The 16,570-nt window shown below is 44.0% G+C and overlaps 1 protein-coding gene and 1 long non-coding RNA gene across 3 annotated transcripts in view; one reads left to right on the forward strand and one right to left on the reverse strand.

Moving 5' to 3' along the window:
* The window catches only part of LOC121279264, a 28,164-nt gene extending 15,564 nt beyond the window's left edge, over window positions 1–12,600 (reverse strand). The window contains exons 1-2 of the long non-coding RNA XR_005943350.1: window positions 12,453–12,600; window positions 11,435–11,504 (exon numbers count right to left, since the gene is read on the reverse strand). This is a non-coding gene — a long non-coding RNA (uncharacterized LOC121279264). The remainder of the gene's footprint in view (window positions 1–11,434; window positions 11,505–12,452) is intronic.
* LOC121279263 (adenosine deaminase-like) overlaps window positions 11,263–16,570 on the forward strand; it is a 48,388-nt gene continuing 43,080 nt past the window's right edge. The window contains exons 1-3 of one of the 2 annotated variants that reach the window (XM_041190361.1): window positions 11,263–11,483; window positions 12,704–12,754; window positions 15,308–15,369. In XM_041190361.1, coding sequence (XP_041046295.1) covers window positions 11,415–11,483; window positions 12,704–12,754; window positions 15,308–15,369 — 182 coding nt within the window. In that variant the 5' untranslated portion in view covers window positions 11,263–11,414. Of the gene's footprint in view, window positions 11,484–11,887; window positions 11,963–12,703; window positions 12,755–15,307; window positions 15,370–16,570 lie in introns of those variants that run through there. The other variant, XM_041190362.1, reaches the window with a different exon arrangement.

The following is a 16,570-nucleotide window of genomic DNA, read 5'->3' on the forward strand; positions in this document are numbered from 1 at the left end:
TACACATTCTCTACCACTCATAGAACCTCCACTCACACCCTTACCTTTCTTGATCCTTTTCTCCCAGCACCTGAATAGCAGGGGACCTCATTTCATCAAGTGGCAATATCTACAAACACTCAAGTATCTCTTTATTCCAATCCACTTTGCCAGCTAGTCTTCAAGGACAGTTCATTAAAATGAACAGTGCACTTCTTTATAAAAATAAAAACAAAAAAACTGCGGATGCTGGAAATCCAAACAAAAACAGAATTACCTGGAAAAACTCAGCAGGTTTGGCAGCATCGGCGGAGAAGAAAAGAGCTGACGTTTCGAGTCCTCATGACCCTTCGACAGAACTTGAGTGAGTCCAAGAAACAGTTGAAATATAAGCTGGTTTAAGGTGTGTGTGGGGGGGGGGGGGGGGGGGGGGGGGGGGGGGGGGGGGTGGAGAGAGAGAGAGAGAGAAGTGGAGGGGGTTGGTGTGGTTGTAGGGACAAACAAGCAGTGATAGAAGCAGATCATCAAAAGCTGTCACAAACAACAGAACAAAAGAATACATAGGTGTTAAAGTTGGTGATATTATCTAAACGAATGTGCTAATTAAGAATGGATGGTAGGGCACTCAAGGTATAGCTCTAGTGGGGGTGGGGGGAGCATAAAAGCCTTAAAAATATTTTAAAATAATGGAAATAGGTGGGAAAAGAAAAATCTATATAATTTATTGGAAAAAAAAAGGAAGGGGGAAACAGAAAGGGGGTGGTGATGGAGGAGGGAGCTCAAGACCTAAAGTTGTTGAATTCAATATTCAGTCCAGAAGGCTGTAAAGTGCCTAGTCAGAGACTCCTCCATCACCACCTCCTTTCTGTTTCCCCCAGTGCACTTCTTTATCTCATCAATGGGGAGGCATGCACTCTTATAGGGCAAATTACCTATGCACTCAGATGCCACTAACATTGTCTCCTCATTATCTGAAGGAGAAAGGGGCCTACAAACAGCACCAAAGAATTACACGCACTTGAAAGGGTACAAAAACTGAAGAGTGCAAGATGACATGAAGCCCAGCTGTTGAGAGCTGTAGAAGAGGGGAAAGTTTGGAAGTGAGGGAGCAACAGATGGTTGGTAAAAGCTGGGAAACACACAGCTCTGCAATTATGGTAACAAGCACGCAGCATGAAGTTGACATGCTACTTGCATCGGAACCAATGGACACTGGTCAGTTACACATCCTGTTTTTGGAGGTTATCAAGTTTCATGGCCATTGCTGCATGGATAAAGATATGTGGTGGCATTATGCCACAAATGTAAAACCAGTGCAGAATTCTCTGTATCTCCCTAATTTTTCTTTCTGAAAGTGGCCACCAATCTTTTATCGCCTACTTGGCATTTTTCACTTTCAAGTTCTCCAAAGCCCAACTACTTCCTCTTAATTTCCCCTGTAATGTTTTATATCTCACCATTACTTACGCATTACTACCTCTGCAACCATTAGACTTCCATTGAAGAAAGAAAATAATACTCAAATATATTTATTGAAATATAAATATTAATACTTTACTATATTATTTATATGCAACATAGTATTCATGAATTATTTATACACAAAAATCTACACGTTTTTGCACACAGTTGTAATGTATGCACTAAACATAATTTCAAATGTAATACATACATAACTTGTACAGTGAAATGTATTTCAGATTTATGTACTACACCTTTTTTTTGGAAAACTTTACAAATAGATGAAAACCTGTACATTTGCAGTTTCATCCAATTTTCAATTGTCTATTTTTATTATATATTTCCCATCTTGCTCTATAATGAAACATTCTCCTTTGTACCATTTGATCATTCTGTCCTTCTCAAATACCATGTTGTCTCACTTCTTGTGTGGAACACCACAAGAGTTCAATCGTAACCAACAAGAGTAAATTGTTTATTAAAAAATCCTACATCTGCACACAATTCCTGTCAACTCCAATAAACTGTTATGTCAATAATGTTGATGGAAATTGGCCATGTAAACTTATCATGCTGCCTTTATACTCTACTAGCAGTGAAAGCAATTCGTCACCACCACTGGCAAAATGACAAGTTTAGTCAAGCAGTTTCCATTAAAAATGTGGACATAGGAATTTATAACAGAAATATAAAAGTAAGGACAGAATGTATGACTTTAAAATGGAGACTGTGTGCTAAATATCCCCTGCCTGAAGATTACACTTGGTTTTGATTTCCTAATCTAGAAATTGAATTGTGCTGCAACCGTGTTACAGGCTAAAATGGAAATAGGTCTATGGATCAAATATGTGCACTACCTGTAGGCACAATTTTGTATCACTGCTGTATGTTAACATTAAAGAGAAAAAAGAAAAAAGGCTTGAAATTATATAATGCTTTTCACAACCACTGGACATCTCCAAGTGCTTTACAACCAATGAAGTTGGCACTGTTCCCACAGTAATGTGGGAATCGCAGCAGCCAATTTGCACACAGCAACCTCCCACAAGCAGCAATGTGATAATGATCAGATCTGTTCTTTTATGATCAAGGGATAAATATTGACCAGGCCAACCTGCTCTTCTTTGAAATAATGCCATGACATATTTTACATCCGCCTGAGCAGGCAGATGGGGGTCACGGTTTAATGTCTCATCCAAAAGACATTATCTCTGACAGTGCAATGCTCCCTCAGTATGCACTGGAGTTTCAGCCTTGATTTTTGTGCTCAATCCCTAGAGTTTAACTTGAACTCAGAATCTTGTGACTCAGAGGTGACAGTGCTACCAATGTCAAAATTAAGGCTGGGGAAAAAAAACCATTGAACTTGCCAACATTTTATAATTGAAGAAACATGTGAATAATTGTCATGTTTTAGGTGCAGGACTTCTGCTAATTAAACAATGCAGTTATGTAAGATCCCCAGATATTTTAAAACTCCTACAGTGGGCATGTAAGAAAACAAATGAAAAATAATTACATTTTAAAACTTTTCAAGCTGCTTTGTTTTTTTACATCAAATGGTTTCCCTGCTCCCTGTTGCTTGTGGAGCCCTAGTGGCTTATTTCCCAATTCAAAAAGATATGTGGCTTGCAGTCTGTTCCATGTAGGATACTCTCTCTCTCTCTCCAGTTGCCATGGCATTCATCAGATCTGCTCCAGTGCAAGTCACATCCGTCTAGCCATAATTAAAACTTTCTCAGTCTGCTTCGAAAGGCCTCTAGCCAGAATTAAAATATTGCACCTCCAGCCCCACTCCTAGACCTCCCCATTTTCCAGCCCATTCTACCATTTCTGCTTTTGTAGTTTAAAGTTGTGAATCTAAGTTGACTCCTTGACTCAGCTTCTCTTTGGCTCACACTTCTTAAGACTCTAAACTGTTTTGCAATATTCTTCAGGGAGAGAGGCCAGGAGCTATGGAGGAGCAAAGAGATTTGGATGCCTACATTAACAAATCACTAAAAACTGACACAGAGATATAAAAGGTAACCAAAAAAGCTAATGGAAAGTTGGCATTAGCACGACGGGTGATGGAGTACAAAGGGGAGGATGTTATGCTTCAATTATACTAAGCATTGCTCAGATGCCAGCTGGAGTATCCCACTCAGTTCTGGGCACTGCACCTTAGGAGGGATATATTGGGCTTGAAGGGGGTAGTTCTAATAATTACTTATTCCTCCTTCCTTTAAGCCTAATTATTTATTTAATCTCTCCTTCCAACTTACTTATGAATTATTTCCCATACTTCCATAGTTTCATGATTTGTTTGATTCCTGTTATTCCAACTCCTTTATTTAAAGATTGCATGCAGAATTTTCTGATTTTCACTCTAAGTGTGTAGACGGGACCGGAAGTCAGCCTTGAACCCACACCTTGGCGTGTGGGAAGACTTCTGCAATTAGGCGGCTCTCAGCTCATTACCTATTCATACACATGAAAGGCGGCGAATCTTGAAGCAGGGCGGGCAGGAAGTTGGCGCTGCCCCCACTACCTCATGGGTTTGAAGGTCTGGACTCCATGAATACAGGGCACCTGGACAGGTATTCATTGTCTGCAATCCAAGAATGGGCCTTTTCATCACTGAGCACCATCTTTGGAGGTTGGCCCCTTCTTGGACGGATGTCTGTCATCAGACAGTGTGTAGCCCCATGTTTTAGCAATGCCTCACTGCAGGTTCTCCTCCAGGCCATCCGGGAAAGGAGGAATGGCAGCAAGAGGACATTCTGCCAGACCAAATCAGCCTGGATGAAGGTAGCAGTGCAGGTCAGCGGCCGTGGGGCCCATAGGAGAACCTAGCTCCTGTGCCTCAAAAGGATGAATGATCTGCTGTGCACTGCCAGGGTAAGTGCCACTGTCTATTCAATGCAAAGTCTCACTCTCATAGGGGCATGAGGCATTGTAAGTTTGTGACTGCAAAGGGCTGTCATACAGGATGGCAGGCATCTCCGACAGACGCATCATGAGGACTTGTGCCCAGCACATTAAGAGCCTGTCCATCTCTGCTGCCCTCTTGGAGAAATATGGCTTCAGAGAAGCACAACCTTTTGCTGCATGTGTGACACCGGGGATTCTTGAAACATTGTGTGGGATCTCAAATGTTTCTGCAAATACGGAATGCCCCCACACAATGATGTTTGTGGAATGTCTTGTCAGGAAAGTCTCCTCAGGACAAGTTTCAAGAAATGTCACCCAATTCACAATTTTTAAAAATTCATTGATGGGGATAGGCCAGCATTCATTACCCAGCCATAATTTCTCTTGAGAAGGTGGTGGTGAGCTGCCTTCTTGAACCACTATTGTCCATGTGAGGTAGGTACACCCACAGTGCTTTTAGGGAGGTAGTTCCAGGATTTTTACCCGTGACAGTGAAGGAACAGCGATATATTTCTAAGTCAGGATGCTGGATGGCTTAGAGGGGAACTTCCAGGTGGTGCTGTTCCTATGTGTCTGCTGCTCTTGTCTTTTTAGGTGGTAGAAATCATGGTGTTGGAAAGTGCTGTCTAAGGAGTCTTGGTGAGTTCCTGCAGTGCATTTTGTAGATGGTACACACTGTTGCCACTGTGCATCAGTGGTGGAGGAAGTGGATGGAGTGCCAATCAAGCGGGCTGCTTTGTCCTGGATGGTGTCAAGCTTCTTGATGTTGTTGGACCTGCGCTCACCCAGGCAAGTGGAGAGTATTCCATCACACTCCTGACCTGTGCCTTGTAGTTGGTGGACAGGTTTTAGGGAGTCAGGAGGTGAGTTATTCATTGCAGGATTCCTAGCCTTTGACCTGCTCTTGTAGCCACAGTATTTATATGTCTAGTCCAGTTCAGTTTCTGTTCAATGATAACCTCCAGGATGTTGATAGTGGCAGATTCATTGATGGTGATGCCACTGAATGTCAAGTGGCGATGGTTAGATTCTCTCTTGTTGAAAATGGTCATTAGCTTGCACTTGTGTGGCATGACTGTTACTTGCCACTTATCAGCTCACACCTGGATATCATCCAGGCCTTGCTGTATTTGGACATGTATCTGAGGAGTCGCGAATGGTGCTGAACATTGTGTAATCATCAACGAACATCCCCACTTCTGACCTTATGATGGAAGGTCATTGATGAAGCTGCTGAAGGTGGTTGGGCCGAGGATACTACCCTGAGGAACACCTGCAGTGATGTCCTAGAACTGAGACGATTGACCTCCAACAACCACAATCATCTTCCTTTGTGATAGGTATGACTCCAACCAGCGGAGAGTTTTCCCCCTGATTCCCATTGACTTCAGTTTTGCTAGGACTCCCTGATGCCAGACTTGGTCAAATACTGCCTTGATGTCAAGGGCAGTCACTCTCACATTGCCTCTGGAGTTCAGCTCTTTTGTCCAGGTTTTAACCAAGGCTGCAATGAGGTCAGGAGCTGAGTGACCCTAGTGGAACAAAAACTGAGCATCAATGAGGTTATTGCGACACAGGTGCTGCTTGATAGCACTGTTAATGACCCCTTCCATTACTTTACTGATGATCGAGAGTAGACTGGTAGGGCAATAATTGGCTGGGTTGGACTTGTCCTGCTTATTGTGTACAGTTCATACCTGGGTAGATGCTCGTGTTGTAACTCTTTTGAGTCAAACCAAATAAACTAACTTAACAAAATCAGGGATAAAATAAAAGACAGCCCCTTAAAGGGAAACTGCAAAACCAAAAGACAAACTTCAAAGGAAACTCATCAACATTAAATCAAAGTGTGATTAACAGTGTCAATAAAGCACCCCAGTCCACGCGGTGTCCACCGAGCATGGATGCCTCTACGGTGCAGGCAGACACCGCGTGCTCCCTCTCCAGGGACACCCAGCCGTGAACATAGCTGCAGGAGAGAAGCAGACTGTCAGGTCAGACGACCCCGTTAATCGCCCGCTGCCTGGAACTGTTAATGGCTAACCTGGCGAGGACCAAGAGCAGGTTCACAAGGAGGACCCCTCCCTTCCTGTCCTGGGTGCCCGTGGATCAGGAGCGTGGGACTGATGTGCAAACAAAACAACAGTAAAAGGTTTTTCAAATAGCTGAAAAGGGGGTGCAGCCTATGACACCCTATATACTATTGAACCATGGACTCCACAAGGCCGCAAAAGATGCAGACATTTTGGGAGTCCGTGAACCGACACTTCCTACAGTTGTATAGGACTGCCGCGTGCAAAACCCTCCACCCCAGGTCTCCGATAGAAAGGGAGGGGACTCCGTGTAGAGAACCCCCCCCCCCCCCCCCCAACAACTGGGGACCTCTGTCGCCAGACGGCAACAAGGCACACCAGGGCGTGTCCGGGTGGCGGGTGAGGGCAAGGAAGTGAGGGTTGTGCAGCAGCCCATACAAAAAACCCCTCCGCGCTGTGCTAAAGGGCACTGAGGGCTTTTCCGTGAGGTGACTGAGGTTGCAGAGCTCTAGCTCCTGATGGAGAGTTCAGGGCTTGGGGCCAATGTGAAATTCTGTCTGAACAGGAGTCAGCTCGGACGGAAGGCCATGCCAGTGTTGTAGCTGTACTAGAACAACTTTGCTAAGGGCCTAGCAAGTTCTGTAACAAATATCTTCAGTATTATTGCTGGAATATCGTCAGGGCCCATAGCTTTTGCAGAATCCAGTGCCTTCACCCGTTTCGATTCACTCCACATGATATAAAGAATCAGCTGAAGACCGGCGTCTGTGATGCTGGGGACCTCCAGAAGCAGGCAGAGATGAATCATCCACTTGGCACTTCTGGCTGAAGACTGTTGCAAATGCTTCAGTCTTATCTTTTACACTGATCTGCTGGACTCCGTTATCATTGTGGATGGGGATATTTGTGGAGCCTCCTCCTCCAGTGGAGTTGTTTTAATTGTCTACCACCATTCACAACTGGATGTGGCAGGACTGCAGAGCTTAGATCTGATCATTAGTTGTGGAATTGTTTAGCTCTGCTTATTGATTGTTTGCTTATGTTGTTTGGCACAGTTACATGTTGTAGCTTCATCAGGTTCAAAATGACACCTCATTTTAGGTATCCCTGGTGCTGCTCCTGGTATGCCCTCCTGCACTCTTCATTGAACTAGTGCTGATTCCCTAGCTTGATGGGGGATATGACAGGCCATGAGGTTACAGATTGTGATTGAGTATAAAACTGCTGCTGCTGATGGCCCACAGTGCCTCATGGTTGCCCAATCTTGAGTTGCTAGATCTGTTTGAAATCTATCCCATTCAGAATGGTGGTAGTGCCACACAACACAATGAAAAGTATCCTCAATGTGAAGGCATGATTTCCTCTCCATAAGGACTGTGCTTTCATCATTCCTACCGATTATGTCATGGACAGATGCATTTGCAGCAGGCAGATTGGTGAGGATGAGATCACGTATGTTTTTCCCTCTTGTTGGTTCCCTCACCACATGCTGCAGACCCAGTCCAGCAGCTATGTCCTCTAGGATTTGGCCAGCTCAGTCACTAGTGGTACTACCGAACCACGCTTTGTGATGGAATTGAAGTCCCCCACCCAGAATACATTCTGCGCCCTTGCCATCCTCAACCTCCAAGTGGTGTTCAATATGGAGCAGCACTGATTCATCAGCTGAGAGGTCAGTATGTGGTCATCAGCAGCAGGTTTCCTTGCCCTTGTTTGACCTGGTGCCATGAGACTTTGCTGGTTCTGGAGTCAACGTTGATGGCTCCCAAGTCAACTCCTTCCCTACTGTATATCATGCAAACAAGGAGCAGGAGTAGGCCATTCAGTCCCTGAGCCTGCTGTGCCATTTAATAAGATCATGGCTGATCTGATAGTAACCTCAAATCTGCATCCTGCCTAACCCTGATAACCTATCACCCCTTGCTCACCAAGAATCTATCTAACTCTGCCTTAAAAATATTCAAAGACTCTGCTTCCAGCGCCTTTTTAGGAAGCAAGTTCCAAAGACTCACGGCCCTCTTTGAGAGAAAAAAATTCATCTCATCTCCATGTTAAATGAGCGGCCTGTTACTTTTAAATGGCTGACCTCTTGTTTTTAAACAGTGGCCCCAAGCTCTAGATTCTCCCACAAAAAGAAACGTCCTCTCCACATCCACCCCGCCAAGACCCCACAGGGTCTTAGATGTTTCAATCAAATCGCCTCTTACTCTTCTAAACACCAGTATAAATACAAGCCTAGCCTGTCCAACCTTTCCTCATAAGACAACCCGCCCATTCCAGGTATTAGTCTGGTAAATCTTCTCTGAAATGCTTCCAATGCATTGACATCCTTCCTTAAATACAGTGACCAATACTGTACAGTATTCCAGATGTAGTCTCACTGGTACTCTGTATGACTGAAGCACAACCTCTTTACTTTTGTATCAATCACAATAAATGATAACATTCTATTAGCTTTCCTAATTATTTGCTGTACCTGCATACTAGCCTTTTGTGATTCATGCATTAAGACATCCAGATCCCTCTGCATCTCAGAGCTCTGCAATCTCTCACCATTTAGATAATATGCTTCTCTTTTATTCTTCCTGCCAAAATGGACAATTTCACATTTTCCCACATTATACTCAATTTGCCAGATCTTTGCCCACTCACTTAACCTATCTATATCTTTTTGTAGTCTCCTTATGTCCTCTTCACAACTTACTTTCCTACCTTTGTGTCATCAGCAAATTTGGCAACCATCACATCCATCCCTGTGCCGCCACCTCTGTTGGGGATGGTGACGGTGGTGTCTGGGATATTATCTGTAAGGTATGATTCTGTGAGTATGACTATGTCAGGCTGTTGCTTGGCTAGTCTGTGAGACAGCTCTCCTAATTTTAGCACTAGCCTCCAAATGTTCAGAAGTAGGACTTTGCAGGGTCTACAGGGCTTGGTGTGCCATTGCCATTTAGGGTGCCTAGGTTGATGTTGGGTGGTCCGTCCAAGTCTCACTACTGCGCTGAGGGTGCAGACTAGGTAGGCTCGCAGTCTGGTGTTCGGTCAGGTTGCTGTTGTTCCACTATCCTGACTTGGAATTATATCCCCCATATCTTCATTGTAGCTGCTGTTAGGCTCTCACAGGACTATTTGCTTGGCCTCACTACTCCCCTGGCTTCCTCGGCAGCATTGTCACCATCGCTTCCTTTGGCATCTCCTTCACTCTCCCCAACTGAAGAGACATGTGGAGTTGGACATTCAGGGAGTGAAATCACCTTCCTGTTCATGAATCTTGCTGGCTGATGTCAGGGAACTCTGAACATCACATGCATTCAACTGATTGCCCCTTGGACCTGAGGGAATGCAGCAATGGATGCAAATCCCACGGCTCAAGCAGTTTGGCTTTCTGGGTTAATGGTGAACAGCACAAACTAGTGCTTTCCTGAAAAGGGCATCCATAAACTCCCTAATGCACTTGTGGGTGGCAGGTTGGGAGATGCCACACAAGTCCCCAGTTATGCTTTGAAAGGAGCTGGTCACGAGGAAGTTCAGCATTGCTGTGATCTTCAACATTGCAGGCACAGCACTGCCTCCCAATCTGTGCGGCTGCAGATCTTCTTGCAGGATGTGGCAGATGTTGGCGATGGATTCCCTAATCATGCGAAGATGCCCCCTGCATTGTCTTTTGGTCATTTGCAGGTAACTACAACGCCTTCTGTAGATCCTGCTTGACAGCACTGCTGACCCTGGTTCCCCTCTTCAGGCGCTACTTGTTTCTCTGAAGCTGCAGCCCCCCCCACCAAGGCTTGGGTTCCAGCTGTTCCTGCCACTGGGCCACTCTTTGTCTTCTCCTCCTTAGATGCAACAAATGCTTTGCAGCTGCCAGGTTCATCTGGCCAAACATTACCAATGGAAACATAGTTCTGTGAACATTTTACAAGAAAGATGTGGTTGGCTTTTTCCAGAAATTTCCCTCTCGCCCCCATAACATTTATGCCATTCTCAGCCTGCTCATATCTTTGGTGAATGCCTGCCCTGCACCCACTCCAAGGTGATGCCCATCCTGTAGGGACCAACATTGGTTCTCCTCTCCCTCATGCAGCCATGTGCAGGGAATCTGCAGCCTCCAACATTACACTGCAAGCTATGCATGTACGACCAAGCACACTCTGACTCTTGGCCTACATTATCTCATGACACATCCCTGCAACCACTTAATCAACAGCATGAATACCGCCACCATCTTCATGTCGTTCAGAATCATCTACCAGCGCAATGAAGGTTCCTCGACAGCTTCACGTTGCTACAGCAACACCCCACCCCACCACATTGCTGAGTGTAAGCTGCCCTTCAGCACAGACCTCAACGCATCACCCGACCTGGTTGAATCTCAGTGTTATGAGAGGCAAGAGCATGGGAGCCTTTGTGCTGTCCTGAGCACATCATTGCAGCATTCATTACCCAAATGAATGCAAGTGCACTGCCTTTTTCTGGCTTCTGTTTGATTTCCCATTCATTTGGGAATGTGAGCATTCCAAGAACATTACTGCACAGTATCAGCAAGGGACTGCATAGTGAGCTTGTACGAGTTACATCGGTGCGTCTTACTTTTTTTGATTCCTTTACCCTCAAAAATCCCCCTGTGACATACCAACTACTTCTCATCATCAATGGCGGCCTTATATTTTCTTTTACCCTCCCTTCTGTTAACCTTCAGCCTTTCCTCAGTCACTCTGGACCATTCACCCTTACCCTGGATCTCGACTCCCACCCTTCCTTGTCTCCCTTCCTCGTCACTATAATTGTTCCCTCAGCTTCCCAGTTCCCTGCATTCTATGCCCGGGTCCTTGTACCAACCCAACCGGTCACACCCTTTAATTTCACCCCGCCCGACACCCCGATCTGTTCCACTTTTAGCTGCACCATTGAAGTTCACATTCTTCCTGCCTCCCTTGGGTAGACTCCTTGGCCCGGGCAGGCTGCCTCCCTTGGACGGGAATCTACTCCGTGCAAAATTGGCCTGGTAATGAAGAAGTAGCCATAAGAAACATGAAGCCGTGTGTACTCACCGGAAGAAATCTACCTCGCTTGGTGCATACCTCTTACGGGTTTCTGAAGGCACGTTTTTCTTGCTCTATACTAAAAGATTGAGTCTGTCAGCGTAATACTGGCGGGCTGGGGTTTTAATGAGTATGCAGGTTATGTTAATCAATGCAACAGGAAGGTCGATCTATCTGATATGTTCTTTTATCTTAATAGCAAAAGTTTATCCCGCCGTCGGGAATCTGAAATTTGGGCCTCCCGCGCAATTAAGTCCCCCCGGCCGCCTTTCTTCCCATTCCAGACGGGTCCAGAAAATTCTGCCCTGCATGTTCCATTATTGATTTATCCCATACCCACGCCTCATACTTACTTAGGTATTTCACATTCCCTTCCAGTTCCTATAATTCTTTCCTGCTCCTCTCTAAAAACTGTTCTATAAACCAGCTTCCCATCTTCCCTCATCTCTTTCTCCAGCGCAGCTATCAGTCCTTTTGTTACCAGCCCGCCTGGCTGCCTCTTGATGTGGACACTACAGAAAACTCACTACCTCAAATGTAAGAATTATTTCTATTTTCCGTATTTCCATTACAGCAGTAAGTAGTGCTCCCTGAATCGTTTTCATTTGTCAAAAAAACCCAACACGACAGTGTGTTTTTTAAAAGCATGCATTTACACATAAATTGGAAGTCGTATTTTGCTATGATATTTGACTTGATGTGGATAGTAATTCCCTACACGTCAGGATCATAGATCTTACAGCACCCGGGGGGTTCAACCGAATATGTGTGTTATTTTTAAATGGAACAATCCCAATTGACCCCACTACTCAGCAAGCCGCCCAATAGTCCGGTATCTGCCCGGGCTTCAAAAATTTATCCACTTTTCTCTTAACAGATTAAATTCTGCTTTTTCTTATTGTCATTTGACTACCAAACGCACTAAAAGGATAACGTGCTTTTAAGATTTTGAGTAGTGAGATCATATGCTCAATGTTGGTGTCCGTTTCATATGCCTTATTCACAAATCAGAAGTGCGGCTAGATACCTGTGGAAGTGGTGACTTGAGTGGACAGCACTGCATTAGGCTGAGTCGATGCTGCAATTGAAGTGAAACATATTGTTTGTTCTGGCGAGTTTGATGATTAAAAAAGTGACCTGACAAAGTGAAATATTGGGCGTACCGATCCTCATTAAAACGAAAGCAGCAACATATTGAGTGATGCAAAGGAAATAGGCGTGCTTTTTAATCTGATGCCAGCAAGACTCAAATGATATGTAATCTTTTTGCACCTACAGACTCTGAGAATGGCAGGGGTAGCTTCAAAAACACTGTTCAACAAACCCAAGGTAAGGTTCAAACCTGGCACTTCGTACTTTAAAGGTGATTTGTGCAGGAAATCTAAATTAATGTGAAAATCTAATTCAACACTTGGTAGGGGGTGGGGGAGGGGGGAGTGATGAGAATCTTGACATTGTGTACTTTCGTTTTAAAGCACATTGCCATCCCTCACCAGTTCTACATGCAAAATTGATTGCATTTATTGCGTGTAAGTTTTGATTGGCTTCTTAAGACTGGAGGTGATGCCTTCAAAAGATTTAATGCAACTTAAGTTTTGTAAAGATCCTTTTAAAATTGAATTATTTTGTTAGCAATGGAGTGTTTCTGTACTAGTAACTTTTATTTCGAGTAGTTAAGAGTTGTCTTCCTGAATGATGTGCGCTCACTGCACAATTTAATCTCCAGGTGAGATTGAAACTGATTTACACCAACATTAAACTGAGTTGTTGATTGGTGCAAAATCTGAACTGACTCTCAAGGGAAGCAAAGTGAACCGTTTGTTCCAGGAAGCCTGACTCGGCGTTATTCAAGTCTTAAGCTGTGCGGTCGTGTCAGCTTCAGACTGCACTTTGTGCAATGGAAATTGCTTTATACTGATACTGTTTGTAACGTGAGTGCACCCTAATTCTAACTGAAATTGGGGTGAGCAAAAATGTTTGTGAAGTAATCCATATTCCGTTGTGTAGATGGGCATGGCTTTCTTTAAATGGCTCCGTTCAAAAGATAAAATAACGCAGCTATCAAATAATATATCGATTATCGATTTACCTCAAATGCAATCTGGAGGAACAGCACCTCATCTTCCAATTAGGTATTTTACAGCCTTGCAGACTTAACATTGAATTCAACAAATGCAGACCATGAACTCTCTCCTCCATCTTTATCTCTTTTTTAATCCAGTTTTTATATTTTTATTTTATATATATTTATATTTTTTATTTTTCAAATCGTTCTCTATCCTTTTTCTCAACCCTCCCTCTTCCCCCCCCCCACCATTTCTATGTTGTGCTTCCACAGAGTGCTGACCTTTGTTCAGCTTTTAATACATTATGCTGTCTTACCTTTATGCCACTATCAGCACCTTCTTTAGTCTTTAACAATGCCATTAATACTCCCTTTGTCTTGTGTCCAAGATATCTTTGTCAATCTCTCCTGAGCTCCCACCTATCCCTGACCTATTTTGCTCCACCTGTTCCACCCCCTCTTAAACAGTATAATATCCAACACATTTCTACTTCTCCTTAGCTCTGAAGAAAGTTATACAGGCTGGGAATATTAAAAACAAAAATACCTGGAAAAACTCAGTAGGTCTGACAGCATCTGCGGAGAGGAATACAATTAAAGTTTCAAGTCCGAATGACTCCTTATCAGAACTGAATATTAATTCTGTTTCTCGTTCCACAGATGCTACCAAACCTGCTGAATTTTTCCAGCATTTTCTGTTTTTATTTCAGATTTCCAACATCTGTAGTATTTTGCTTTTATCATTTTATTTCTGTTTTTCAATCATTTAACATGACTTAATTAGAGATGAGTTTACGCATGTGCTCTTGGTGGGTATGGGAACTTATGGGATGGTCCATCCAATTAGTAATATCACTTCAATGCTGCACCATGTTTGACTCATAACAATAAAGCTAGATTTCTGACACCAATTATTAGTAAATTTGGAAACTTAAAAAAATCACTTGTTTATTGTTGACATATATACCAAACTTTGTTCACCAAAAAAAACGACCACTTCAGAATACCTTAAATATAAGCCTAAGTTATGCCAAAGTACTGTGGAACATTCTCTTGTAAATTAAGCTTGATATACCCAACATCCTTCACACTTTAAGTACATGTGAACTTCAAGGGCTGCTGCAGGTGAAATGTTCATTTTCTGGAGAGTGGCAGGAATCTGTCAGTATGGTGCCCCAGAGCATTTTGATTTTGACACCTTATTTGATGCATTTTCCAGTATTCCAGTTCACACTGACACTTTGCTCCTTTTGCCAATTTCATGCTGCCACTTACCTCCTCTCCCTGCCCCTGAGCCATATGGGAAGACCAACAGCAAGCTCTGTCAGATTTACCTGCAGATATCAAGGGGGCGAGGCAGTTGGGCTCTGCATATGATGGATCCTGCATTAAGGATCAGGGGCCCCATGGGAAGCCAGCCCCTGTCCTTGCTGTGGACCCCACCCCTCTCCCTCTCTGGACACCCCATCCTAACCCACTTACTTGACTCCAGAGCATCCATTGCTGATCCTTTGTATAGGTTCCAGGGCAATGCCAGCAATGGCCACCACTCTAAGTGGCACTGCTGATGTTGGAGAGCTGCTGGCCTCTGATTCGGGGTGAGGTTCCACCTTGCAGTCTAGGGTTCCACGATTAAATGTCTCTGGTGGAGCTGGGAGCACCGGCAACAGGATTCCCATTGGCATTATGCAGTTTTACATCAGGGCTCCCAAAGTTCACATTGGCATGGGTGGCACCAACTTTTGTTGCAGAGGTTGGGGCCCCTCGCCACTCTCATCAAATTCTGCCCATGATGTTATTCTATTTCTCTTTTACAGGTTGAACTTCATTGTCATCTGGATGGAGCCATAAGACTTAAAACTATTTTGCACTTTGCCAAGTATGTGATTAAATGTCCAATGTTCCCACTTTTGTTTCTGTATATGCAAAATAAATAAGTAAATGCTTCATTATCAGTCTTGGGTATGGGAAGAGTACTAGCAAGATTAATTCTTGCAATTTCCTATTTTCCTCTGCAATGATTCTTGCTTCTCTCTCCTATGATCCCACAACTCAGTCCTCCTTCCGGTGCACTTACTTTTCCAATTATTTTGAGAACACAAGGTCCTCCACATCCCAGATCACAATTCCATCATGCACTTCCAGACACTAGCCCTCTCACAGTTTCAGCCCAGGCCATGCCAGTTCCCCATTTTCACCCAGTTTGCATCTCCCACTGCTGCTTTTCACTGTTCACCTCAAACCTAATGTTTTTGCCAGACTACACCTCTCTATCCTTACACATAATGTTTCCTTGTCCAGCTTTCTGCACAACCTTTTCTCCGAATCACCCATTTATAGCTCTTCTCTGACAGCCTTTCTGCAATGGACTCCAAAGCAGTGTACGTTCCCACCCCACCTTCCCACTCATTATCCTACCTATCCTAAGCCTTAAAAAAATTGCTGTTGCGCATATCGGCAAAGGAACATGTTTAGAGCTACACAGAAACATTGGAGACCTATGAAAGGGAGAGGAGGCAAAAGAGACTTTGAAACAGAAGGATTGCAAACAATGAGAAAAGGGGGAATTGCCCACTGGGGGAACATTACAGAAGTTGAAATAGATGGTCTTAGTGATGGCATGGATACTTGGTTGAAAGCTGATCTTGGGGTCAAGTATGTCATGTCAAAGCCTGCAGATAAGTTGCAAAGGACGAGGATTCTCCAATCAGCTTTATGCCAATGCTACAGTGCTATCACAAAATAGACAGCTACCGTGAGTGAAATCATGAAGCTGTTTGAGGGAAGAGTGTCAGAGGAGCACTGATGATAGTATTTTTGTGGGAATGAGGACGCAAAAGGTGTACAGAATTGGTTGCAGGGTAGAAGGATGCTGAAGTTGGAGGTCACCATAAAGTCCAGAAGCGGTGGAGGTTTGCACTTCAGCCCAGGCAAGGGAATTTATGGCCAAGAAAAATTGCAGCTGGAAAGTCAAAATAATCAGTGACCTACCATGGGCTCAGTAGATGATTGACATCACTCAGTCACAGCAGCAGTAGGAGAAGGGCTGGAAACTAAAATTACTTTAAAACCAGCTAAAT

Source organism: Carcharodon carcharias, chromosome 6, assembly GCF_017639515.1.
Source record: "Carcharodon carcharias isolate sCarCar2 chromosome 6, sCarCar2.pri, whole genome shotgun sequence".
Lineage (NCBI taxonomy): Eukaryota > Metazoa > Chordata > Chondrichthyes > Lamniformes > Lamnidae > Carcharodon > Carcharodon carcharias.